Below are 27,919 nucleotides of genomic sequence, written 5' to 3'. Positions count from 1 at the left end.
TCCCAGCTACTCAGGAGGCTGAGGCAGGAGAAGGGTGTGAACCCGGGAGGCGGAGCTTGCAGTAAGTCGAGATCATGCCACTGCACTCCAGCCTGGGAGACAGAGCGAGACTGCCTCAAAAAAAAAAAAAAAAAAGAGAGACAGAATGATGAAAAAAGAGGATCAGGCCCAGTGGCTCATGCCTGAAGTCCCAGCACCTTGGGAAGTTAAGGTGGGCAGATCGCTTGAGCCCAGGAGTTTGAGACCAGCCTGGGCAACATAGCGAAAACCTGTCTCCACAAAAACAAAAAGTAGCCACGGCCACAAAAACAAAAAGTAGCCAGACGTGGTGGCATGTGCCTGTAGTCCCAGCTTCTCAGGAGGCTGAGGCAGTAAGATCACTTGAGTTCAGGAATTTGAGGCTGCAGTGAGCAATGATCATGCCACTACACTCCAGCCTAGGTGACAGTGACAACCTATCTTGAAAAAGAAAAGAAAAAAGAAAAACATCTTTAAACACATGGAGCTTATATTCTAGTGGCACATAACAGGAGATAAGGCTGAAAGAAAGAAACCAGGCAGGATGTCACTGCAGTATTCAAATATGATCTGCAAAAGCCTGAATTAGGGCAGGGACTGCAGGAATGAAAAGGAGGGGGTGGATATTGAAATCCATTTATATTAGGATGATTTATGTAATAATTTACAATGAAGTTATATCCATGACTTATTATTCAATGCTTATTCAACACAGGAAGAACAAAGTTATTAACTTCTCTGAAATTTTACTATACACAAACTTACCTTCTTATTACATGTAACAGGCAAATTCCCAACAAATACAGTTCTCTCGTTCTTTAATCTCTCTTCTTCTTCGTTGATTTGAATTTTCTTTCTTTGACTGATAACTGTGTCATCTACATCATCAAGTATTTTTCTATCTGCTACTTTAACACCAGGTTGAGAATTTTTCCTTTTCTGCCCTTGTTTCTGGTGAATTTCTTCTTCTAAATCAGCACTCGCTAGAGCACTTTCCCTTTTTAAGGCAAAAAATAAAACAAAATAAGCAGTAAGAGTCATACCAGGTAGATTTAGTATTTGACAAAGCACAGCCCTACCTTCTCATTTAGAAATATTTTCCAATGTCTTCTGAATTTTCCTAGGTTTACCACTCACAAATATATCAAAAATTTTAAAGCAGCTTTATCTAGAAACTGACTAGTATCTTTAGAAAAAAAATGATTTAACTCAAGAGTTAGAAAAAGTTAAGCTCTTTTTTTTTTTTTTTTTTTTTTTGAGACAGGGTCTCGCTCTGTCACCCAGGCTGGAATGTAGCAGCGTAATCACAGCTCACTGCAGCCTCGACCTTCCAGGCTCAGGCAATCCTCCCACCTCAGCATTCCAAGTAACTGGGACCACAGGCGCATGCCACCACACCTGGCTACATTTTTTTTTTTTTTTTTTTGAGATGGAGTTTTGCTCTGTCACTCAGGCTGGAGTGCAATAGTGCAATTTCGGCTCACTGCAACCTCTGCCTCTCAGGTTCAAGTGATTCTCCTGCCTCAGCCTCCCAAGTAGCTGGGATTACAGGTGCTCGCCATCACGCCCGGCTAATTTTTTTATTTTTAGTAGAGACAGGGTTTCATCATGTTGGCCAGGCTGGTCTTGAACTTCTGACCTCAAGTGATCTGCCCACCTCAGCCTCCCAAAGTGCTGGGACTAAAGGTGTGAGCCTTTTTACATATACACAAATACATATACACATATTTCTGAGACAGAGTCTAGCTCTGTCACCCAGACTGGAGTATAGTGGTGCAATCTCAGTTCACTGCAACCTCCGCCTCCCTGGTTCACAACAATTCTCCTCAGCCTCCCAAGTAGCTGGGATTATAGGCGCCCGCCACCACGCCCAGCTAATTTTTTTTTAAGTAGAGACGGGGTTTCACTGTGTTGGCCAGGCTGGTCTCAAACTCCTGACCTCTTGATCCGCGTGCCTCGGCCTCCTAAAGTGCTGTGATTACAGGGATGAGCTACCACGCCCGGTTTCCTTTTATATTTCTTTTGTAGAGACAGGGTTTTGCTATGTTGCCCAGGCTGGTCTTGAACTCCTGAGCTCAAGCCATTCGCCCACCTCAGCCTCCCAAAGTGCTAGGGTTACAGGCATGAACCACTGCAGGCAAGAATAAGTGAAGCTCAATTTTTGAACACGTTAAATCTGCCAGGCAACAGCAGCAGCAAGTTCATCTAAACAGAAGCTGATTCACTTAAAGCTCTTGGAGATTTAGTTTACACTCTATCAATGCCTAATTTCATTTTCTACTCTAGACCTTTAGGGGCACTATCACACTCCCTGAGACTCTAAAAAGGTTAATATGGCAGCAGAGTACTTACTCTGTACAAGCAACATGGCCAATAGGAAAAACCAGATTCCCTACTTCTCATACTTCTGTAATATTTAAAGGACTCTTACCAAAAGTAAATTGTGAAATGGTAAATACAATATAAAGTATTGCTGGATATGGATAAGCAAGGTCTGAGCATCAATCTGAAAGGAGAACTAAAGTATATTAAGGAGTGAGGGAAGAGAAGAGCCAGTAAGAATCATAAAAATGACTCACTTATCAGCAAATACTTACCAGGTTCCTACTCAGTTCTAGGCTCTGAGGATACAAAGATAAAGAAACAACCAAAGGCCTCCAGTAGTCTAGTGAAAAGACAGACCAGGTTCACAATAAAATGGTAACAGCTATGATACATGGTATGCACACAAAAACAAGAAAGGCTTCTCAGAAGAGGAAATCAGTGTCTGGCACACAGTCCAATAAAAGCTGACTGTCATTACTCCTCCCTTGAGGACAGGGTCCATGTCTAGTGTTTTGCTCGCTACAGTATATAAAGTGCCTAGCAGGAGTGAAAGGAAATGAGACAGTACAGTGAGGTGGGAACTAGGTCAGGAGGGACCTTCAGTGTTGCACAAAAGTGCTTAGATTTTATCCTATTGAAGATGAGGAGACACTGAAGACTGAGAGCATCTAAAAAAGATCATTTGGGCAGAAGAGTGGAAGGTAATTAGGGGATAAGGTTGGAGAAGGGAGACTAGTAAGGATATGGTTACAACAGTATCTGAGAAGACTGATCAGACTGACCAGAGCAGGGAAAGAGGTGAAGAGGAAAAGGCAGATTAAAGAGATAATTAAAAAACAGCATCATCAGGACTTGGCAACTGATTAGCTAAGCAAGGAGAGGAAAGAAGACAGGATGACTCTCAGGCCACTAACTTAGGCAACTAGAAGGCTAGTGGTAGCACTCATGCCAAGGAACAGGTCTGATGAGAATGATGAGCTCCCAGTGGAGCATTCTTACCTGGAGGTACATAGGGAAAAAGAGGTGCAAATGCCAGGAGGCAAACAAACACACATGTCTGGAGATCAGGAGAGAGATCACGGTGGGCACAAGAGATACTGCCCCCAACAAAGGGTGACAAAGGGTCACAAGAACATGACCAAGAATGAGACCCCTGAGGGAAATGCACATTTAAAGAGTAGTCAGAGGAAAAGATACCACAATAACCCCAAGAAAGAATTGGCCAAGAGGACAATCAGAAGAGATTTCTCTCACAGAATCCAGCAGCTTCAACAAGAAAAGCAGCTACGTGAAGGGTAACAGAGGACTCATAAGACAAAAGCTGCACTGCCCATTACATATGTCAGAGAGGTCAGGGTGGCCTCAGTGAGCACAGCTTCAGTGGCACAGTCAGGACACAGAATAAAACCCGCCACCATCAGAATGCAGTGCGTGGAAGGGTGAACAGAGTCAAGAAAAGAGAGAAAGTAAAGAACAGACTACTTTTCCTAAAAGCTAGACTGAAGGGAAGGACTGTGGGAATGGCAGCAAACAGAGACAAGCAATTATAAGGGTTTTTTTTTTTGGTGGTTGGGGGGAATGTCCTTTTTAAAGATTAGAATCTTGACCACATCTATATAGTAGAAAGAGGGATAAGGGCCGGGCCGGGCATGGTGGCTCACGCCTGTAATCCCAGCACTTTGGGAGGCTGAGGCTGGGGGATCACCTGAGGTCAGGAGTTCGAGGCCAGCCTGGTCAACATGTGAAACCCCATCTCTACTGAAAAAACACAAAAATTAGCTGGGTGTGGTGGTGGGTGCCTGTAATCCCAGCTACTCAGGAGGCTGAGGCAGGAGAATCGCTTGAACCTGGAGGCGGAGGTTGCAATGAGCCAAAACTGCACTATGCTCTCCAGCCTGGGCGACAACAGCGAAACTCCATCTCAAAACAAAAACAACAACAACAAAAAAAAGAGTGACAAGGGAAAGAGGGGAATGTGGATGGATCTGACGGCACAGTCCCTAAAAAGGCAGAAGAACATACACGGTACACACAGCAACCAGGTGGTTGAGTTAATATTGGACAAGAGGGAAGACACCTAAGAAAGAGGGGAAGAAATAAGGCTGTGTACAGATACATTAAGTTTAAATAGGAGGACAAAAATAGCAGTTCCCAACTATTAGTGATTAATAGCTCCAGAACTGGTAAAAAGGTCTTCAGTTGAAAGGAGAAAAGGGAAAAGGAAATAAGGGGTTTGAGGAGAGTGACAAAGAAGAGAGGAATGAAGACTGTTACCTAGGTACATGTGATGGGATCACTATTTGGATCATGATTCAAATACACTGTTAAACAACGTTATGCTGGCCGGGCATGGTGGGTCATGCCTGTAATCCTAGCACTTTGGGAGGCGGAGGTAGGAGGATGGTTTGATCCCAGGAGTTCAGGACCAGCCTGGGTAACATAGCGAGACCCTGTCTCTATTTTTCTAACTAAAAAAAAAAAAAAAAAAAAAAAAAAATGCTGCCTGGATCACTTGAGTCCAGGAGTTTGCGACCAGCCTGGGCGACATGGCAAAATCCTGTCTCTACAAAAAATACAAAAATTAGCTGGGCATGGTGGTGCATGCCTGTAGTCTAAGCGACTCAGGAGGCTGAGGTGGGCGGCTGGATTGAGTCTACGAGGCAGAGGTTGCGACAATCGCACCACTGCACTCCAACCTGGGTGACAGAGCCAGACCTTGTCTCAAAAAAAAAAAAATGTTAATGAGGGTAAAGAATAAATTTAAGAACACCAAACGTGTTCTTAAATTACATACTTGTGCGGTGGCTCACGTATGTAATCCCAGCACCTTGGGAGGCTGAGGCAGGTGGATCATGAGGTCAAGAGTTCAAGACCAGACTGGTCAATATGGTGACACCCCATCTCTAGTAAGAATACAAAATTTAGCTGGGTGTGGTGGCGCACGCCCATAGTCCCAGCTGCTCAGGAGGCTGAGGCAGAAGAATCACTTGAACCCGGGAGGCAGTGGTTGCAGTGAGCCGAGATTGCACCACTGCACTCCAGCCTGGGTGACAGAGTGAGACTCCATCTCAAAAACAAAACAAAACAAAACCAACCAGACAACAGTAAACCAGGCCGCGCAGTGGCTCATGCCTGTAATCCCTGCATTTTGGGAGGCCAAGACAGGTGGATCACCTGAGGTCAGGAGTTCAAGACCAACCTGGCCAACATGATGAAACTCTGTCTCTCCTAAAAATACAAAAAAAATTAACCGGGCAGGGTGGCGCTTGTAATCCCAGATCCTCAGGAGACCTGAAGCAGGAGAATCACTTAAATCCGGGAGGCCGAGGTTGCAGTGAGCTGAGATCAGGTCACTGCACTCCAGCCTGAACAAAAAGAGCAAAACTCTGTCTCAAAAAAAAAAAAAAAAAAAAAAAGCAAACCAAACTCTTTTATATACATGCTGAAATATTTATAGATGAAACATAAGTTTTCCTTTTGCTTCCAAATAACAAGGGGGTGGCTGGGCACGGTGGCTCACACCTGTAATTCCAACACTTTGGGAGGCCTAGGCAGGCAGACCGCTTGAGGTCAGGAGTTCGACACCTGCCTGGCCAACATGGTGAAACCCTGTCTCGACTAAAAATACAAAAATTAGCCGGGCATGGCGGCGCACACCTGTAGTCCCAGCTACTCGGGCAGAGGCAGGAGAATCGCTTGAACCTGGGAAGGGGAGGTTGCAGTGAGCTGATATCAATGCACTCTACTCCAGCCTGGGCATGGCATCAAGATTCCATCTCAAAACAAACAAACAAAAACAAATAATGAGGGGGTATATGAGTGGGGTAAAAATACAAAAGGGTTGGCCAAGTATTAATTTGCTGATGCTGAGTACATGGGGTTTCTTAGCCTTTTCAACTTTTCTATATGTACTGGATTTTCCATAATAAAAGTTTTGAAAAGTAAAAATATGAAATGAGAAAACTAAGACGAATATTGCAGGTATAGGAATGTTAATTTCTTTACCACCTAATTTCTTTAACATCAAATAAGAGAATTTTACCAACCTGTTTGCCAACTTTTTCTCTGCGTTAGTGTGTTTCTTCTTCGCTTTCACTTTTTTTGCAGGTTCTTGCAAAAGTGGTCTTTCAATCTGGGATGTACTTTCTTCCTCCTCATTCCGTTTCCTTTTTTTGATGGTTTCCTTTTTAAAAGTTTGAAGTTATATTTGAGACCCCATCCTTTTAGAATTCTGACCCTAAGCCATAATTTAGTGGTCTTTCTAAATGAGCATCTCTTCTCTCTCACTGGTATGTAAGAGTCATGAAAGGTAACTTACAATGAATCCTGTGTGCCCCCTTTAGAAATCGCGCTTCACGCGGTAGGTAAGAAGCCTGTTTCATATGTAAGTGGTTTTAACCAGCTATTCGGGAAGAAAGCCCAGTGACTTACTTTAGGCACAGGCACGTACACGGGTTGAATCTGGGGCTCCAGAGAACTGAAGAGGGCCGCCAGCCGACCGGTGCCACCTCTGGAATGGTGCTCGCCGCGGCATAAGCTACTGGCGACCTGTCCAACCCTGTAGTCTCCCGGCGGACTCCCGCGAACGCCGTCGTCAGGGTTCTCTCTAGAAACGGACGCCAGAAACTCAGCCACGCCACGCATCACCGCTTCGCCAGCACGAGGGAACGTACAACATCCCTCCCCAGCTACTCGTGCCGCGCGCCACTCACCCCTCCTCGACACTTCTCTTTCTCTTCCGTTTGTTCATCCCTTCCAAGGCCATTCTTACTCCGAGAACTCCCAGACGGCAGCGGCGCGCGAGCTCGCACTTCCGGGTTCCGGGCACTTCCGCTCTCGGGCCACGCCCCCTCCTCCCCCGGCAGTCGGCCGCCAAGCCGCGGTGGGAGGCGCTCGGTGAGGCGTCAGGTTTGTCTCCTTTGGTTGGTGGTCCTTGCCGTTTCAGAGAAGCCTCATTTTGGGAGTGGAGGACGTCTTCTAGGAGTGATTGAAGCCTGCAGTGTGAAGAATCAGCCAGGCTAGGAGCGGGGTGTCCACCCAAGCCAAGGGAGAAACACCTAAAATACTGACTTGTTGAAAAGGAGGGAGGGTTGGCAAGAAATGAGGTTGGGGGTGAACGCAGTGGGGTGTTTACAACTGGCTAGTCGCTGTTAAGAGTACAAAGAGTTCTTTGTACTCTTCTTGCAACTTTTCTGAAACATGACATTATTCCAAAATAAAGACCACACCTCTAACGAGTCACGTCAACATACAAATTCGAAAGATTGTAATACGGCCCTGGAAAAGTAGATACTTGGCATTCAAAACTCTTCAAGGTGTTCTCAGCCCGTCTTCCCAGACTCATCTCCCTCCAGCCCCTGACATTCTAGCCTGCTTTTTCCACCGCCTCTACAGTTGTTATTCTTGTCCCCTCTGTTGTAATTGCCCTCCTCTTTCCCCTTATGCAAAATAATGCCCATCCTTCAAGGCCTAGCTCAGATACTGTCTAACTTAGACAGTGTTTTCTTTGCAGCCAGGCGCGGTGGCTTGCCTGTAATCCCAACACATTTGGAGGCCGAAGCAGGAGTAATGCGTGAGGACTAGGAGTCTGAAACCAGCCTGGTCGATCTAGCGAGACTTCCTCTCTACAGAAAACAAATTATAGGGGCACCTTTGTGCTCCGCGCCTGATCTTGGCTCATTGCAACCTCCACTTCCCGGGTTCAAGCGATTCTCCTGCCTCAGCCTCCCGAGTAGTTGGGATTACAGGCATGTGCCACCACGCCTGGCTAATTTTATATTTTTAGTAGAGACAGGGTTTCTCCATGTTTGTCAGGCTGGTCTCGAACTCCCCACCTCAGATGATCCTCTCGCCTTGACCTCCCAGCTTGCTGGGATTACAGGTATGACCCACCACACCCAGCTAGGTAGCAGATACTTACATAAGAAAACAGACTACGAAAGAAGTTGTGGTTGGAGATAGTTTTAAAATTATCTTCATTGCCATTCAGTGCTGTTTTTAACCATTTAGAGATCACTGACCGCTTTGAGAGTTTGAAATATGAGGACATGGTGGGGCAAGGTGGCTCACGCCTATAATCCCAGCACTTTGGGAGACCAAGGCGGAAGGAATGCAAGCCCAGGAGTTTCAGATCCACAACTGCACCATTTGCACTCCAGTCTGGCAACAAGAGCAAAACTCCGTCACAAAAAAACAAAAGGAGGCCGGGTGCAGTGGGTCACGCCTGTAATCTCAGCACTTTGGGAGGCCGAGGTGGGTGGATCATCTTAGGTCAGGATTTTCAGACCAGCCTGGCCAACATGGTGAAACCCTATCTCTACTAAAAATACAAAAATTAGCTGGGCGTAGTGATGGTCGCCTGTAATCCCAGCTAGTCGGGAGGCTGATGCAGGAGAATCGCTTGAACCCGGGAGGCAGAGGTTGCAGTGAGCCGAGATTGCGCCATTGCACTCCAGCCTGGGCAACAGAGCGAGATTCTGTCTAAAACAAAACAAAAGAAAAGAAATTAACAAGACCCCACTCTAAAGTTTTTTCAGTAGGAAAAAACAAACAAACAAACAAACATTTTAGAGAACACCGTTAAGAAACCTATCATCTTGGCCGGGTGTGGTGGCTCACACCTGTAATCCCAACACTTTGGGAGGCTGAGGCGGGCAGATCATGAGGTCAAGAGATCGAGCCCATCCTGGCTAACACAGTGAAACACCCCCTCTACTAAAAATACAAAAATTAGCCGGGTGTGGTGACATGCGTGCCTGTAGTTCTAGCTACTCGGGAGGCTGAGGTAGGAGAATCACTTGAACCTGGGAGGCGGAGGTTGCAGTGAGCCAAGATTGTGCCACTGCACTCCAGCCTTGGGCAACAGAGCAAGACTCCTTCTCAAAAAAAGAAAAAGAAAAAAAAAAAAGAAAAACATACCATCTTAATATGTTAATTGTAAACTAACTTAGTAAAGTCTAGTTTAGGTGACCAGAAGTAGACATAGGTCAATTCTACTAATGCAATAAAATCCTCAAACCCTCTTAAGAAGCTAGGAAGTAGAACAAGAAGGCAGGTGAGACAGAGGCACAAAGGTATTAATCTCGACTCCAACAAAATTTTTTTTTTTTTTGAGACGGAGTCTCGCTCTGTCGCCCAGGCTGGAGTGCAGTGGCGCTATCTCGGCTCACTGCAAGCTCCGCCTCCCGGGTTTACGCCATTCTCCTGCCTCAGCCTCCCAAGTAGCTGGGACTACAAGCGCCCGCCACCTCGCCCGGCTAATTTTTTTGTATTTTTAGTAGAGACGGGGTTTCATTGTGTTAGCCAGGATGGTCTCAATCTCCTGACCTCGTGATCCGCCCGTCTTGGCCTCCCAAAGTGCTGGGATTACAGGCTTGAGCCACCGCGCCCGGCCAACTCCAACAAAATTTGGAACAATTCCCCTATTCAGCACTGTTTCTATAACATACTCAGTACATGATATTAAAAGCTCCTCAAAAAACAGGGTTTCATGATTAGGTAGGATTGAAAACAGTAGGGTAAAGGAAGTTATTTAGGCAGGTATCTCTTCACAGGCCTTCTCTCAAAGTTTTTAATATGCAAACACTGTGGTTCTCTAAGAAAAGAATGTGCTATACATAGATTTCCCAAAATATATTTGGTTATAAATTCCCAGAGCATTTCCAGGGAGCAGTATTCTAGGAATTCATTTTGGGAAGCATCGTTCCACAGATTTAAAAGATCATCCCTTAAACTAATTTTTGTGAAAATAAAGGGCCACCACAAAGATGCTTTAAAAAATATGTATTTGAGCTTTCTAGGCCTTAAAAAAGTTTATTTCCTTTCTTTTTTTTTTTTTTTTTTTTTGAGACTGAGTTTTGATCTTGTTGCCCAGGCTGGAGTGCGATGGTGCAATCTCGGCTCACTGCAACCTCCACCTCCCGGGTTCAAGTGATTCTCCTGCCTCAGCCTCCCTAGTAGCTGGGATTACAGGCATGTGCCACCATGAACAGCTAATTTTGCATTTTTAGTAGAGACAGGGTTTCACCATGTTGGTCAGGCTGGTTTTGTCCTGACCTCAGGTGATCCACCCGCCTCAACCTCCCAAAGTGCTGGGATTACAGGTATTGAGCCACCACGCCTGGCCTTTGTATTAAAGAAAGGTTTTCTTTTGGTAGAAAGTCCAATAGGTGGGGCCAAAAAAACTAGATTATGGATTTTTAAAAGTCTGCGGCAAAGCAGTGTTTCTCAACCCAGATGCGTATTAGTACCACTGGAGACCCTTAAAAATTAAAGATCAACATCCAGGTACTACCCCCAACCAATTAAATATAACTCCTTGGGAGTGGGGTGTGAGTACTGAATATACTTTTAACAATGTCCAGATGATTGCAATGTGCAATAGAACACACTGAAGTATAAAAGACCCCGAAGGGTCTAAATTAAAAATTTTTTAAAAGCTGCTGGTAATGGTTTCAAGTGTTAAATAAAAAAATAATAATTTTCTAATTTGGACAATTCTCCAAGTGGTAAGAAAAATATTTAAATTCAGACTCAAGCAAAATAGTGTATGCAAAGATAAAAGAATGCCTAGGTCGGGTGCAGTGGCTCATGCCTGTAATCCCAGCACACTGGGAGGCCAAGGTGGGTGGATCACATGAGGTCAGGAGTTTGAGACCAGCCTGACCAGTATGGTGAAACACCGTCTCTGCTAAAAAATACAAAAATTAGCCAGGTGTGCTGGCAGGTGCCTATAATCCCAGCTACGTGAAGGCTGAAGCTAGAGAATTGCTTGAACCCAGGAGGTGGAGGTTGCAGTGAGCTGAGATTGCGCCACTGCACTCTAGCCTGGGTGACAGAGCAAAACTCCATGTCCAAAAAAAAAAAGAATGTCTAATACATTCCTTATCTGGTTAAGACTTTTAATTTTCATAGGTAGACTCTTCCCTTTTTTGTGTATCAATTAATCCCGTGATAATACATGCTGGATATGTATGTTCCAGTCAGTCATCACATACAGAAATGAACTAAAATTACTAAATCTTTTAGAAACAAAAATCAAGGATTCACAAACTATGGCATTTTATTTCAGAGCCTTTGCTTACATTTGTACAATATATTACATAATTCTTCATTGTTTGCAGATCCTAATATATACTTTATAGCTTTTATTCTATAAGCTTTTTCTTCAACATTTTGCTGTCAACAAATCTTTACAGTCCTGTACAAATTTGAATAACTTGAAACCATTTTCAACAAAATTAGTTACTGTAAGCACATACTACAAGACTGAAAAAGCTTTTCTTAGAAAAGTTGAATGTAAAGAATTCTGACACGTTAGCATCTACAACAAAACGCATTGAAATTCTCACATGTCGTATTGCCAGAAACAAATAAAACATGCCAGCCCCATTCAAAAAAAGTACACAGAACTACAATTAAAACAGTAAAACAGTCTGTACAATAAAGTACTGTGTATTAACAGTGCCAGGTATTAAATAGCTTCAATGAACACATCCGCAATATACAAATGTCTTACAAAGGTGAAGAATTAAATACAAGTGCCAAACAGAACAGAGATTGGAATCATACAACATAAAGTCAATACAAGTGAAAACAATTTTGCATTCATTTTGGATTCTATACAAGGCATTTAATTTTAAAGGCCTACCACCCCCATTAGCTATTTATATTTAAAATAACCACCATCCTTTTGAGACAGTTCATATCAACAATCTTCAACCATACTAATACATTACTTGTTCCTGAAGTCCTTTTGTTGTAGCTCATAATAAAATAAGCAATACAAATGAATTATCTGTATTTAAGGGAAAAGAAACATTTACAAGAAAACACAAAAATATAACTGTTATAATTCATTATGAATAAATATACACTTTGAACTGGCTAAGTACAATCTTTATACATTGTTTAAGATTTAATACAGTTTATTAGCCATTTTCTTTTTTCACACAATGTATTATATCAAAATTAAAAAAAAATACTGATTTATAGAAAAATGGCAAAGTACAGTAGTTCCATTCCAATTTGAAGGGGCATGAAAAGCCACTGCAAGACCTTTTAGCCTAATTCAAACCTGTAAACATGTTCAGTCTTTTTATTTTAAAGAGAATCTTTAATATTTGGTTACCAGGATTGATGTCTGATATCCTGTTAACTGCAGGTTTTGAATTTATTACATGTGCTTGACTTATACAATTAAAGCCACCCTAAGGTGACTTGCTTTAAAAAACAATTACCTTGTACAAATGAAAATAGGTTCATATTTTTTCATAAATAAATGGAAAAATATCAAATGTTCCAGCTTTAACAAAATACAAGGGAATACATATACAGTAAGTTATCTTAACATGTTCGGACCCACCCCTTAACTATGCTTACTGTATTGTCTCTACAGGCAGTGAAAAGCCTCCATTTGCCACAGTGGAAGGCCTTCAAGTTACCAGACACACAATTCCCAGACAAGTTGGAAACAATTATTGCTTGAGGAAAAGCAGTTCATTGTACTTTTTCTTCATAAAAAAGTGCACTTAAGTGCCAAGTCAGCTTGTCAAGAAACAATTTTTAAATATAAAATAGTGCTTGTCTGATATTTTTTTGTGCCACTGTGCAGTATAAAAAAAAAGTGGCCCTCAACAGCCATTAAGTGCAAAGTGCTTTAGCAAGTCCTGCTGTCACCTGCACTCAACTGACATTCCATTTTGTGATGCGCTGGACATTGATGGTTCAGCTAAAGTTAACATAACAGCAGCTGTTATGGAACTGGATGAAGGTGAAGAAGAGGATGAGGATGTAGCAGCACCTAAGGAAAAGGGAGACCAAACCAAGAGCTTAATAAAAATGTATGTTCAACAATAGACAGAAAGAAAATACTAGTCCTCTGAACTAAAATTCAGTTATATTCTCCAAAATCATTTAGCTTACAACAACAGTGGTCAGTTCTCACAGTACCACAATGTAAAGAAAGGAAAAGCTAGTGTAGCTCAAGAAGCTAGACAGTGCCCAACTACAGAAGTAATGAAAAGGACAGACCAGGGAAGGCTCCTGCATGGGTCAAAGAGGGAAAGAACTGTGCCTAGTCTACAACACACAGAAATAAAATATAGAATACACTTTTTGTAATAGTGAAACAAGTATCAAAACAGGAAAAATCTGCAATCCATTCAAAAATCTTTTATCCCCTCCTAATTCCTCCATCTTTCTGTACTTGGGAGTTTTCTTGTACATGTAAATGGTGATGAGAATGCGAGGCTTAATTGCTTCTTCAAATTGGACCAAAACAGTGCATAGCTCAACTGTTGCATTCTCCTCCACTAGGTTTACAAGGCAAATAACACATTAGTTATTTTCATCAGAGAAAGTCTCTCATTGTTTCCTTTTTTCGGTTTTTTTTTTTTTTTTTTTTTGAGACAGGGTCTTGCTCTGTCGCCCAGGCTGGAGTGCAGTGGCGCGATCTTGGCTCACTGCACGCTCTGCCTCCCGAGTTCATGCCATTCTCCTGCCTCAGCCTCCCCAGTAGCTGGGACTACAGGTGCCTGCCACCACGCCCAGCTAATTTTTTTGTATTTTTAGTAGAGATGGGGTTTCACCATGTTAGCCAGGATGGTCTCGATCTCCTGACCTCGTGATCCACCTGTCTCGGCCTCCGAAAGTGCTGGGATTACAGGCGTGAGCCACCACGCCTGGCCTGTTTGTTTTTTTTGAGACGGAGTCTCGCTCTGTCGCCCAGGCTGGAGTGCAGCGGTGCGATCTCGGCTCACTGCAAGCTCCGCCTTCCATGTTCACGCCATTCTCCTGCTTCAGCCTCCTTTTTCTTTCTTTCTTTTTTTTTTTTTTTTTTGAGATGGGGTCTTGCTCTATTGCCCAGGCTGGCCTGCAGCAGTGCAATATCGGCTCACTGCAACCTGTGCCTCCCGGGTTCAAGCAATTCTCCTGTCTCAGTTTCCTGAGTAGCTGGGATTACAGGCATGCACATCCATGTCCAGCTAATTTTTATATTTTTAGTAGAGATGGGGTTTCGCCATGTTGGCCAGGCTGGTCTCAAACTCCTGACCTCAGGTGATCTGCCTGCCTCGGCCTCCCAAAGTGCTGGAATTACTGGCGTGAGCCACCATGCTCGGCCTCTCTCATTATTATAAATTAGTATTCATAAAATAATATTTTTAAATACATGCACAGATTTAAAAAATTCATTCAGTACAGGGGTAATAAGATAGAAAAGTAAATGTCCCTCTCATCCAGGAACCTCCTAATCACCCAAATTCCCCTCCCCATTGTTACCAGTTGCTTCATATTCATTATAACTCTAGAAGAAAAGCTGGCAAAAAACCACCCCGGGGCAAATCTAGCTTACTTGTCTTTGGAAAGAAAATTGCATTGGAACACAGCATGCCTATTTGTTTACATATTGCCTATGGGAGATTTCACACTTAGCATGGCAGAGATAAGTAGTTTCTACAGAGACCATATGGCCCACAAAGCCTAACGTATTTATTGTCTCTTTATAGAAAATGTTTGCAACCCCTGTTCTACAGGAATTTTACCTCTAGAATCTAGAGATATAATATACAAATTTAAAATATGTAGATACACCAACACCTTTAAAAACACAAATGGAGGCCGGGCGCGGTGGCTCACGCCTGTAATCCCAGCACTCTGCGAGGCCGAGGCAGGCGGATCACCAGGTCAGGAGATCGAGACCATCCTGGCTAACACCGTGAAACTCAGTCTCTACTAAAAATACAAAATATTAGCCGGGCGTGGTGGCAGGCGCCTGTAGTCCCAACTACTTGTGAGGCTGAGGCAGGAGAATGGCATCAACCCGGGAGGTAGAGCTTGCAGTGAGTCAAGATCGCACCACTGCACTCCAGCCTGGGCGACAGAGCAAGACTCCGTCTCAATAATAATAATAATAATAATAATAATAATAATAATAATACAAAAATTAGCTGGGCATGGCGGCACGCACCTGTAGTCCCAGCTACTCGGGAGGCTGAGGCAGGAGAATCGCTTGAACTGGAAGGCTGAGATTGCAGTGAGCCGACATCGCGCCACTGCACTCCAGCCTGGTGACTGACCGAGACTCCGTCTCAAAAAAAAAAAAAAAAAAACAAACACAAAAACAAAACACAAGTGGAAGCACAGTTCAGTGTCTTTTTATTAAACAATACATTTTAAGAGATTGTACCATATCAGTACATACAGATCTTTTTCTTTTCAAAGTTGAGTAGTATTCTACTATATTTACAACTCACAACTTATATGAATTTCACTATACTGTTCCTGCATTGGTTTTAATTTTTTTGGTAAGAATGATACCTTATTTGGGCCGGGCGCAGTGGCTCACGCCTGTAATCCCAGCACTTTGGGAGACCCAAGCGGGTAGATCAGGAAGTCAAGAGATCGAGCCCATCCTGCATCCTGGCCAACATGGTGAAACCCCGTCTCTACTAAAAATACAAAAACTTGCCGGGCGTGGCGGCACGCTTGTAATCAATCCCAGCCACTCAGGAGGCTGAGGCAGGAAAATCACTTGAACCCGGGAGGCAGGGGTTGCAGTGAGCTGAGATCGCGCCACTGCACTCCAGCCTGGGCAACTGAGCGAAATTCCATCTCCAAAAAAAAAAAAAAAAAAAAAAAAAGAATGATACCTTATTTTATTTGCATTTCTTTGGTAACCAGGATAAGCATTTTTCTATGGATTTTTCTTAAAATAGTATTTAGGAACTGACTTTTAATGCTAACCCAGTAGAGAGGCTCTATTTAGCAAAAGCATTCATTATAAAGAATTTGTGGTGACTATATTTACAAAACACTGTTTAGAAGGAGTTTCTGGATAGATGTCTTTTCTTTTTTTTTTTTTTGAAACAGTTTAGCTCTTGTTGCCCAGGCTGGAGTGCAATGGCATGATCTTGGTTCACTGCAACATCTGCCTCCTGGGTTCAAGCAATTCTCCTGCCTCAGCCTCCCAAGCAGCTGGGATTACAGGCGCCTGCCACAACGCACAGTTAATTTTTTGTATTTTTAGTAGAGACAGGGTTTCACTATGTTGGCCAGGCTGGTCTCGACCTCCTGACCTCACGCAATCCACCCACCTCAGCCTCCCAAAGTGCTGGGATTATAGGCGTGAGCCACTGTGACCGGCCTCCTCCCAGATTTTAATTTATCTCACTTCCTCGTGTCATTCAGGTGTCAACAAAAATATGCTGACCATTTGTAATCTAAAGTAACCCATCCAATCACTGCCTTAACATCACTGTATTTTCTTCATGGTGCTTTCAATATCTGAAATTATCTTATTAGGATGTTTTTAGTAGAGTATAAACTCTATGAAAGTGAATATTATGATCTGAAATAAATGTTTTTATTTGAGACAATTTATTTCACTTTAGAGATGAGGAAAATAAGACAAAGAAATTAAAGAATTTGCCTGAAAATAGACAGATATAAAGTCATGGCAGTCTAACTGCAGAGTGAGAAATTCTGGTTTATGTTTAAATAAAGTAAAAATACTGACGGGGCACTGTGGCTCACACCTGTAATCCTAGCACTTTAGGAGGACAAGACAGGTAGATCACCTGAGGTCAAGAGTTAGAGACCAGCCTGATTGACCTGGCGAAACCCTGCCTCTACCTAAGAATACAAAATCAGATGGGCTTGGTGGCGCACACCTGTAATTCCAGCTACTTGGGAAGCTGAGGTAGGAGAACTGCTTGAACCCAGGAGGTGGAGGTTGCAGTGAGCCGAGATTGCACCATTGCACTCCAGCCTGGCAACAAGAGCGAAACTCCATCTCAAAATAAATAAATAAACAAAAGTAAAGTAAAAACACTTACTTTCTCTCTCTTTCTTCTTTAAACGCTTTCTCCTCCGATCAATGGAAGCTACTTCAGATTTTAATGACAGATAATGTTTTCTGATTTCTTGAAGCTTTTCTTGAAGAATTGTGATACGTTCAGCACTTGTCATATTTTCCAGGTCCGCTATAAATTTAAAGCTTTCATTAATAGACGTTTTTGAAGAAAATTTTAACATATAAAGGAGAGAACACAGAACATGGTTGTTGAATAAGGTTGAGGCAGATAAACTAAAAAACTAAGGCCTCTAAAATATTTGTTTTCCAAATTTTTTATCTAGCCTAGAACAATGCCTGGCACATAATAAATGCACAATATTTGTTGAATGAATATGTACAGAATTAAACACCTTAAGATCTACATATATCCACATCCATATATAGTATCACCACAGTAAAAAAAATCACATTGAAAAATAAAACTGGGACCGGGCGTGGTGGTTCACACCTGTAATCCTAGCACTTTGGGAGGCCGAGGCGGGCAGATCACGAGGTCAGGAGTTCAATACTAGCCTGGCCAAGATGGTGAAACCCTATCTCAACTAAAAATACAAAAATTAGCCAGGCATGGTGGTGGGTGCCTGTAATCTCAGCTATTTGGTAGGCTGGGACAGGAGAATCACTTGAATTCGTGAGGTGGAGGTTGGAGTGAGCCCAGATCCTGCCACTGCACTCCAGCCTGGGCAATAGAGTGAGACTCTGTCTAAAAAAACAAAAATATAAAAACAAAACAAAAAACCTGGAAAGACAGCAAAATGCTAAATTGTACACATTTTTTGAGTAACAACACTGTGGATAAATTTTTCTCTTCTGTTCTCTGTTATTTTTTAGGTTTTTTTAAAGAGTGTGTGAAACATTAAATTAGAAGGTAATTTTAAAAAGCTCTAAAGCAATCTTCAATCTCCTAAGAATACTTAAGGTATTTCCTTGTGTGAAAAACTCTAGATTAGTATTTTTAAAATATACATATTGGCTGGTGTGGTGGCTCACACTTGTAATACTAGCACTTTGGGAAGCAGAGTTGGGAGGATCAGCTCAGTCTTGAGCTTAAGAGTTCAAGACTAGCCTGGGCAACATAGTGAGACCTTGTCTCTATTTAAAATACACACACATATACATATATATATCTTTTTTTAAATGAAGATTTATGAAGTTTTCTCACATATACAAAAGTATAGACAGAAGGATAGTGAACCCCATGTACTCATCATCCAGCTTCAGTAATCATCAATTTATGGCAAAACTCGTATCATCTGCACCTCTATCCATTCCTGACCCCTAACACCAGATAATTTTAAATCAAATTACCTATGTCGTATCAGAAATATCTAGTCAGTGTTGACATTTGCCTCAACTGCCTTAAAATTTTTCTTTAACCGATTTATTTATTCAAATCAGGATCCAAATAAGGTCTATACATTGCAATTCATTAATACATCTATTAAGTTTGCTAGAGTCTCTTTTTCAGAGCATCAGCATGAAGAGTTACTAGAATTGGGGCTGGGCATGGTGGATCATGCCCGAAATCCCAGCACTTTGAGAGGCTGAGGCGGGAGGATCACCTGAGGTCTGAGGTCAGGAGTTCGAGACCAGCCTGGCCAACATGGTGAAACCTTGTGTCCACTAAAAATACAACAACAACAAAATTAGCCAGGTGTGGTGGTGGGCATCTGTAATCCCAACTACTAAGGAGGTTGAGGCAGGAGAATCATTTGAACCAGGGAGACTGCAGTGAGCAGAGACTGTGCCACTGTACTGCACTCTAGCCTGGGTGACACACTCTGTCTCAAAAAAAAAAGGCTGGCGCGGTGGCTTATGCCTGTAATCCCAGCACTTTGTGAGGCCGAGGTGGGCGGATCATGAGGTCAGGAAATGGAGACCATCCTGGCCAACATGGTGAAACCCTGTCTCTACTAAAAACACAAAAAAATTAGCTGGGTGTGGTGGCGCTTGCCTATAATCCCAGCTACCTGGGAGGCTGAGGCAGGAGGATGGCTTGAACCCAGGAGGCTGGAGATCATAGTGAGCCAAGATCTTACCACTGCACTCCAGTCTGGCAACAGAGCGAGACTCCGTCTCAAAAAACAAAAAAACAAAACAAAACAAAACAAGTTACTAGGATGAAGTCTGTATGCTTGTCAATTTAACATGTCACTTACACATCTGAAAACTCCATTTGTAAACTTTGGGTAATCGATTACTGGGCTCCTTGAGATCAGGATCCTTATCACCATTCTTTCCACATTTTCCTGGAGACTGCGTCCTTGCGGGAGATTTGGTACTATGAGACTTCATTCCAGTGGAAACTGATTTGACTGGCTGACTCTTAGTTACACTTTCACCAGCTGAAAGTTCTTCACTATCACTACTATTTGCTGAAAAAGAAAGAAAAGATTTAATAAACAAAAATATAATAATAAATTTGTCACAGATTTTAGTAGATAATTTTAAATTAGTCATTTGAATTTAGTACTACAGAAAACAACTTGCCTAGAAATCTGGAAAATAACATATAAATGCAGCAGCATCTTAGGAAAAGCAAAAACAAAAAACTTCTTACCTGAACTGCCAATAATATATATATTTTTAAAATCACTCACACTAATCTATCATTATGCTTGGTAGACTGTCAAATATACAGTAATCATTTGAATGGCTTTTTACTCTATTATGTTAATATATAAAAGTAAAATATAACTTCTTTTAAAATGATTAATTGTAGAAACCTCTACAATCAATATGTAACATTGGGTATATGCAACATTTTCCTACTCCTTTGGCCACAAACAAATAATGATGCACAATCATCATATTCAATAAAGAACTCCTGGGAATAAACTCTAAAGTTTGACATGTATAATGAAATTATTCTTAAATAACTCCTATGCTGTGGGTTGACTAAAATAATCAGTTTCACCCTAATAAAATATTCAGTATTTTATGAACAATTCAGAAGTCTGTGTAACAATTATGTTACAACTGCTATTGCTAAGTAAACTTCAGTACTAAAATGGAAATACCTGACCTTGACAGCTTACCATGTGGACAGGCAGGTGATGGGATTAGTATTTCCATAGATAACCTCTTTTTGGATACAAAGTATTACTTTAGATTCCATCAGAATTAATTCATGTTACTAAATTATTCTCTGAGAATGGTTACTCATTCTGATTTACCATGGCAGAAGCCCAGTAAGTAAAATGGGAGAACACTGTGTCTCTGTATTATATGAATATACTAAATGACTCATTGAAGATGAACTCTCCTAGGAAATGTCATTTAAATAGTAAATGCTTGAAGACAAAAACATCACAGTGAAAGAAAAAACACTTTAAATATCCTACCAGTTACACCAAACAACTGATGACTGACTGATTTGGCATATATTTACTGATTTTTCACTTAACAACATCACCAAAAAAAAAAAGTTAAACTCTCAAAGCCAGAAAGTATTCCAAATAGTAAAGGCAGATAGCAGCAACTCCTCCCACTGTGAAATTTTGGGAATAAAGAAACTCCACCACTGGTTGACACATATACATAACTTCCCTCCCAGCTCCCCCACTGCTGCTCTGGAACCCCTGGCAACTCCTAGCTAAGCCACCCAAGGGTTGGCCCCACTCTATGCAGTGGACTGTCTCAGCCTGGCTTTCATGGCCTTGCTGAGCACAGCCGCCCGGGGCCCCAGGGACGCCATATTCACCGCCTGGAAGTCATATGGGCTCAGCAGAACCTCGGGGAGCTGGCCGAATAACCCTTTTCTGCACTGAAGTGCAGCCAAGCCGGCTGCTAGCAAAGGTCAGGCAGTGGAGGTGGCAGGAGTCTCCTGGAAGAGCAGCAGGAGGTCAGTGTGGGGCACCTGAAAAAAAATTCTTTACATATTTTCTGCTTCTTACTTTGTCTACAAAAGAGATAAAATGTGCAGCCCTCAGAAGAAATACAGTATATATATTTTCTGTGGATTGATGAACGGAGTCGTTGCTAAAGTTGGAGCATACTTAGCAAAAAGTATTGTTTGTAGTTACTCTCAGGTCACATAATATAGGGTACCAAAGATAAATGTAGTAGACTGAGTTGTTGGAATTACAGTTCTAAAGGTATCTTGATTGTTACACTTCTATGCTGATTTTGCCTTGAAGAATTACTAAGCGATCAATTTCACTGTAATAAAAACACATAGTTGAAATATTTCACAATGTGTGATACATTTTATAGCAAGTGAAAATAACTGTGGAACACAAAGGTAACAAATATGTTGATGTTTATAGTATATTGGCTACTATTTCAAAAACAGATTACTTGATTTTTCATCAGCAATCAATACCACCGCTGAATAATACCAACTTGCTTAAAACTAGAATTTACCTAAGATTAGAAAACCTGTGGGGTTTTTTGCAGAAATTCTTTATTATTATTATACTTTAAGTTCTAGGGTACATGTGCACAACGTGTAGGTTTGTTACATAGGTATACATGTGCCATGTTGGTTTGCTGCACCCATCAACTCATCATTAACATTAGGTATTTCTCCTAATGCATGTTTTTTTTTTTTCTTTTTAAAGCAAGTAGCCTTACAGAATCTGTGTGACTTTTTTTGAGTGTACAGACAAAATCAAAATAATGTACTATCCCATATCCTGAATACCATTTTCTTACTGGGGAGAAAATTATCAGCTATTATTTTTATATTTTAAAAATTAGATATTTCACACTTACTGCCTTTTCCCTTCTTTTTGTTGTTTACCACTGTTGCTTTATGGCTTCTTTTCTGCTTTTTTGATGAACTTCCTCCTCCCTGAGCATCTTTCACTCTTTTCTGACCTGTACAGGCTATGAAGGGAAAGGGATTAAGTAACACAAAATAAAATCCAACATTTCCTAGGTATAAATTAATTTCACATTTTAGAAGCATAGAACAATCCAAACTACATGTTCTTTATGACATTTATAAATTGTCACAGAAATTACAAGTTTTTAATAAACTGTCATTAATGGAGTCTGAATTCTTGTACATAATAAAAGTCAGGGTTTTAAAAAAGGGAAATAAAGTATGCACATCCTTCTTTAAAAAATCAGATCTAAATTGAAAATAGTCCTTAATATAGTACTGGGAGTTTATGAGCCTAGTAATTAAAAAACAAGCATATGCTGAAAATAAAAAATGAAATTTGTTAAGATTCAATAAAACCAAAATATAAAGACTTAATCACAGGTTAAAATGTTAATGACATTATGTCTTATATTAACATAATTTTTAAAATGATATAATGATATTAATGGGGTAAATTTTAGCAGTAATTCACACTTGGTTTTTTTTTAACCAATTTATTTCAAAAATAACTAAGCTCCCAGGACGCTGTCTGGTTAACACACATACCATTTACAAATTCAACATAGTAGTTCTAAAAAGTGTCTCATCTTCTTGGTGGGAAATTATTGCAAAACATTACAAATAAATGTCTCCCTTTTCTTCAAGGACTAGCCCAAGTCCTACATCTTCACTAAGATGTTCCAGGCTTCACTGATGAATCACTTCTCTCAACTGTAGCATTTTTCTATTCCTTAGCATCTGCTATACTTCTGTCTAATTCATATATGTTATCTCTCAGACTGTATAAAATAAGCTTTTTTTCTCCAGAGACTAATAAAGTACTATCTCCATTCAGTTCCAATGTCAGACACTAAATCAACCTTCTGTGTATAAAACCTAACTTCCTTGGTCAAAAACAGGACAAGTAATTAACTGTCTGCAACTTCCTTTTTTAAAAATAGGTCATATAATCTTATAACTTTTCCTAATACCTTTTTAAATTTTTAATATTTATTTCTTTTTTATTTTTTACACCAAGTATGTGAACCCACCTAAAGTCATTTTAATATAACAATTTAAGTGAAACACAAAGGAGACGTAGATATTGACCATACTGAGGCACAGAGTCATAATTGTCAGGTTTCTCTCCAAAAGAGTTGAATTCTAAAGTGCTCAGATGCTAAGAAATAAAAACCTTCAATGTAGAGTAAATTAAGAGGAAAAAACTACATCTAAATAGCAAAACTTACGTTTTAACTTGTGATATAGTGGGGACTCTCCAATATTCAGAGTAAGTAAATTTATTAAAATGTGGCCATGTGAAATAGGTGCTTAAGAATTTATTTCTGGTAGGGCGTGGTGGCTCATGCCTGTAATTCCAGCTCTTTGGGAGGCTGAGGTAGGTGGATTACCTGACGTCAGGAGTTCAAGACCAGCCTGGCCAACATGGTGAAACCCCATTTCTACTAAACGAAATACAAAAATTAGCTGGGCATTAATCCCAGATACTCAGCAGGCTGAGGCTGGAGAATCTCTTAAACCTGGGAGGCGGAGGTTGCAGTGAGCCAAGACTGCACCACTGCATTCCAGCCTGGGCAACAAGAGCAAAACTCTATCTCAAAAGAACAAAAAATAAAACAAAACAAAAAAACAATTATTTCTAAAAAGATATAAGTTACCCTAAATTTAGGAGTAGCTTTCAAATTCCATAATTACTAACCTAGTCAAGATTAAGATTCAAAACGGCAGCGTTGTTAGCCAGGATGGTCTCGACCTCCTGATCTTGTGATCCACCCGTCTCCACCTCCCAAAGTGCTGGGATTACAGGCTTGAGCCACCGCGCCCAGCTGTCTCTTTTTCGTTAATTTTAATCTTTTGTAAGATATTAGGAACATATAATGAGGATACAACCTCTCAAAAACTGTCACAATAGTTTGGGCCTGGTGGCTCACACCTATAATCCTAGCACTTCGGGAGGCCGAGGCAGGCGGATGATGAGGTCAGGAGATCAAGACCATCCTGGCTAACATGGTGAAAACCCATCTCTACTAAAAATACAAAAAATTAGCTGGGCATGGTGGCACATGCCTGTAGTCCCAGCTACTCAGGAGGCTGAGGCAGGGGAATTGCTTGAACCCAGGAGGCGGAGGTTGCAGAGAGCCCAGATCACACCACTGCACTCCAGCCTGGGCGACAGAGCAAGACTCCATCTCAAAAAAAAAAAAAAAAAACCAAAAAACCTGTAACAGTAAAACCTGTTTTTTTCTTTCCTTTTTTTTTTTTTTGAGATAGGGTCTTGTTTTATCACCTAGGCTGGAGTGCAGTGGCGTGATCTTGGCTCACTGCAGCCTTCCCAGGATCAAGTGATTCTCCCACCTCAGCCCCCAAGGTAGCTGGGACTACAGGCATGCGCCACCACAGCTGGCTAATGTTTGTATGTTTGGTAGAGATGGGGTTTTGCCATGTTGTCCAGGCTGGTCTTGAACTCCTGGACTCAAGCTATCCACCACCTTGACCTCCCAAATTGCTGGGATTACAGGCGTGGTGACCACACCTGGTCAGTAAAATTTTATTGTTGAAAGCCTGTCTAATATTCTGAAATAAAGGATTCTTTCATTTTGAAAATTAGTCATGTTTGGATAGTTCAGTTCCATGAGATAGTATGGCACAGATAAAATCATAGTAGTTACACTTATAAATGTGAAAAAAGCAAAGAACATTTCAATTTAATTGCAAGTATATTTTTAATTTATTTTAAAACAGAAATGTTTTAAGTCAAGATTCCTTAGAAAACACAGAATTAACTAATTTGATCTAGACCATATCTCTTTTAAGCTCTGCTAAAAACCTAAAGCTAGCATTCTAAAATCTTTTATGGTATATAAAAAACATACCCTAGTGCTCTGCTCTGTCTTTACAATGGAAAAGTGTGTTCCAAAGCCAGGTGTCAGCCTAGAGTATACTGATTTAAAGCTACCTGAATGAAGTGGTTTATAAGAAAAATGATGACAGAAGTATGGCTATGGCACCATCGAAAGGCACTAATACTTTGGGAAGGTACCGATTTGAATTTCCACTTTTAACAATTTCACGGAAAATCAAAAAGTATTACTGTAGGTTATTAACGTACACATTGGTCCTTCAATTTGGAAGCTATGCATCTAAGAAAGCATCAAATTCCTTTACAAACTCACACAAGTTAGTCAGGCTTGAAAATCAGTTTGACACGGTTGTCTGAGGAAAGCAGTGCCTGGACAGTTGGTTGCTCCAAACCCCTACATACAGTATTTGGTTAAGGGTGGAGGGGTCTGTCAATAAATCAAAATGTTCGTGAGAAACTGCACATTACAATTGCAAAAACAATGTTACAGAAATAGATTTAAGCTGCTCATGCCATATAGTCAACCACTGCATATAATGAATTCTCAAACAGGTTTGGATTTGGGCCTGGGTGCAATTTCTAGCATGTGTTCTGGTCCACAATAAAATGTCATGGATGGCTCAAGCAAAGCACATTAAAGCCTTCTCAAGCTTTTAAATGCATTCCACTATTCATTTTCAAATTACCTTTAAAATTTCCATTTTTACCATGTTCACACAAATACGACACTTAATCGCCTCACGTTATAACAAGAGATACTGTGAAATCATTGAAGCTTTAAGAGGGGAAATCCTAAAATATGTCAAAGTATACATTTTCCTTCTCACCTTTTTCAGGATGTTCTGGTTCTGGCTGATTACTACTGCTTGAGCTCACACTGGCATCAAAACCTGCTGGTGAGCTATTCCCTTCAGACTGGAGGTCTTGGAGCTCCCCAGCAACACTATCCACCTCAATTGTGCTATCAGTTTCACTCTTGATACTTCGAACCTCTTCTTGGTTTGGAGCCAGTGGTTCTGATACTGTTACAGAAGACTGCTGCCGGCTGCCTTCTGTTACAGTGACTGATGAAGGCGATTCAGGTGTAGTAGGAGGGGTATTTAGCACTGAATTACTGCCACTACTTGGAAATTCTGCTTTTCTGTCATTGACCTCTACTGTTTTTTCTTCAATGGGTTTACTATCGACATTGACTGGAGGTGGTTTTTCTAGTTCTACACTGGGTGGACAACTCTCCTCTTCAGTCACAGTCTGTAGTGACTCCTCTGCCGCCCCCTCCTCTGGGGCAGGATGGGGTGGGGAAGCTGCAGCCTCAGTATCAGAGTCTGAAAAAAGCTCTTTCAGCGTTTTTTTAGGCCACTGTCCCTGAATACTTGACCAGACATCTTTTCGATCTTTGGCCCTGCTGTTTTGAAGTCTTTCATCAGAGTTATTTAAAAGTTTAATCCTTTTTTCTGCCACTTCTGAAAATCCTGAATAGAAACCAGTTGTCCGTAGAGATTTTCTTTTTTCCTCCAAACCATTGTATTTCTTAGTTGGTGTCATCTTTGCTTTTGATTTTTCTTCCTCATCTTCGTCTGAAGAGCTGTTGCTACTGTTTTCCATGCAAGGTGATTCTTTGTTCTTGGCCTTCTCTTCCTTTTTGCCAGGTGATCCAGTTTTTAGACACTCTTCTGTATTGCAATACCTTCTTTTACCACGTTTTATTTGTGGTTTTGAAGATTTATCTGTTGTGTCCTTCTTGACATCTTTTCTCTTTTTTGTGACTTCATCTTCTTCATAATCAGTATCTTCAGATAATACTTCTATATCTTTCCTTAATCTTTCTGGAGATTTTGACACTGGTTTGGATATTACCAAATCTGCATGAACTTTGTTTTCTTCTAGCAAAGATGAAGGGTTCTGTTCCTCTTTTGAAATAAGATCATTTCTGTTGTGGGTCAAACGATCAATCTTAGATTCCTCTTTGCCATTATTATCCATGTCTTGAGCACCTCTCTCATCTTCCTGCTCACTGTCTTCAGCAGAACTTTCAGAAGCTAGAAAATAAGAGAAAAAAAAATGATGAGTATGATAAGAACACTAGCAATGTCTTCTATGTGCCAGGGACTGTATATATTAGTCCTGTGTATACAGCCACCTGAGGTCGCTGGCTTTTATCTCTATGTTACATGCAAAGCAACTGGGTTTCAAAGAGGCTAAGAGGCTCTTCCGATGATGGAAATGTTCTATTACGATCACGGTGATGGTTATAATACTGTAGACTTTTGTTAAAACCCATCAAATTTTAAACATAAAAGTCATCAATTTTATGTAAACTATACCTTAATAAAGTGGAAATAAAAAAGAAAAAAGCTTCTCCAAGTTATTATGAGTATAATATTTTTATCATAATATATCTCAGAAAATAGTGGAGTAAGGATATAATCCCAGATTGTACTACCTGTAAGTTTATATTCTTCTTTTTTTTTTGAGATGGAGTCTCACTTTGTCACCCAAGCTGAAGTGCAGTGGTTCGATCTCGGCTCACTATTTATATTCTTATAAAACTACAGCCTTCGTTTTTCTTTTAATCAGAGACAGGGTCTCACTCTCTGAACCAAGCTGGAGTGCAGTGGCACAATCACAGCGCATTTCAGCCTCAAACTCCTAGGCTCAAGAGATCCTCCCACCTCAGACTCCTGAGTAGCTGGGATCACAGGAGCAAGCTTCTGCACCTGGCCTCTCATTTTTCTTTCATTTTCTTTTGTTTTCTTTTCTTTCCCTCCCTCCCTCCCTTCTTTTTCTTTCTTTTCTTTCTCTTTCTCTGTTTTTTTTTTTTTTTTGAGACAGGGTCTTGCTCTATTCCTCAGGCACTACCATGGCTCACTGCAGCCTCAACCCCCTGGCCTCAAATGATCCTCCCACCTCAGCCTCCCAAGTAGCTGGGACTACAGGTGTGCCATACCCGGCTAATTTTTTGTATTTTTTGTAGAGACAGGGTCTCGTCATGTTGCCAAGGCTGATCTTGAACTCCTGAGCTCAAGCAATC

General features: G+C 41.1%; 2 protein-coding genes across 7 annotated transcripts in view; both read right to left on the bottom strand.

Annotated features, from left to right (window-relative positions):
- The window catches only part of LOC105474599 (RNA binding motif protein 34), a 29,491-nt gene extending 22,154 nt beyond the window's left edge, over positions 1-7,337 (bottom strand). The window contains exons 1-4 of the mRNA XM_011729389.3: positions 7,056-7,337; positions 6,775-6,949; positions 6,390-6,526; positions 784-1,015 (exon numbers count right to left, since the gene is read on the bottom strand). Of these exons, the coding sequence (XP_011727691.2) occupies positions 784-1,015; positions 6,390-6,526; positions 6,775-6,949; positions 7,056-7,108 (597 nt within the window). The 5' untranslated portion in view covers positions 7,109-7,337. The remainder of the gene's footprint in view (positions 1-783; positions 1,016-6,389; positions 6,527-6,774; positions 6,950-7,055) is intronic.
- Positions 7,338-11,379: 4,042 nt separating this feature from the next.
- The window catches only part of LOC105474602 (AT-rich interaction domain 4B), a 168,294-nt gene continuing 151,754 nt past the window's right edge, over positions 11,380-27,919 (bottom strand). For 4 of the 6 annotated variants that reach the window (XM_011729392.2, XM_011729396.2, XM_011729395.2 and 1 more), the window contains 5 exons: positions 25,716-26,927; positions 21,914-22,027; positions 19,357-19,572; positions 17,178-17,324; positions 11,380-13,144 (listed from right to left, as the gene is read on the bottom strand). In XM_011729392.2, coding sequence (XP_011727694.1) covers positions 13,017-13,144; positions 17,178-17,324; positions 19,357-19,572; positions 21,914-22,027; positions 25,716-26,927 — 1,817 coding nt within the window. In that variant the 3' untranslated portion in view covers positions 11,380-13,016. Of the gene's footprint in view, positions 13,145-17,177; positions 17,325-19,356; positions 19,573-20,900; positions 21,057-21,913; positions 22,028-25,201; positions 25,316-25,715; positions 26,928-27,919 lie in introns of those variants that run through there. The other 2 variants (XR_011610377.1, XM_011729398.2) reach the window with 2 other exon arrangements.

The sequence above is a fragment of the Macaca nemestrina genome, chromosome 1 (assembly GCF_043159975.1).
Source record: "Macaca nemestrina isolate mMacNem1 chromosome 1, mMacNem.hap1, whole genome shotgun sequence".
Lineage (NCBI taxonomy): Eukaryota > Metazoa > Chordata > Mammalia > Primates > Cercopithecidae > Macaca > Macaca nemestrina.
Note: the sequence above shows the minus strand (reverse complement) of the source record. Positions and strands in the feature narration are given on the sequence as shown.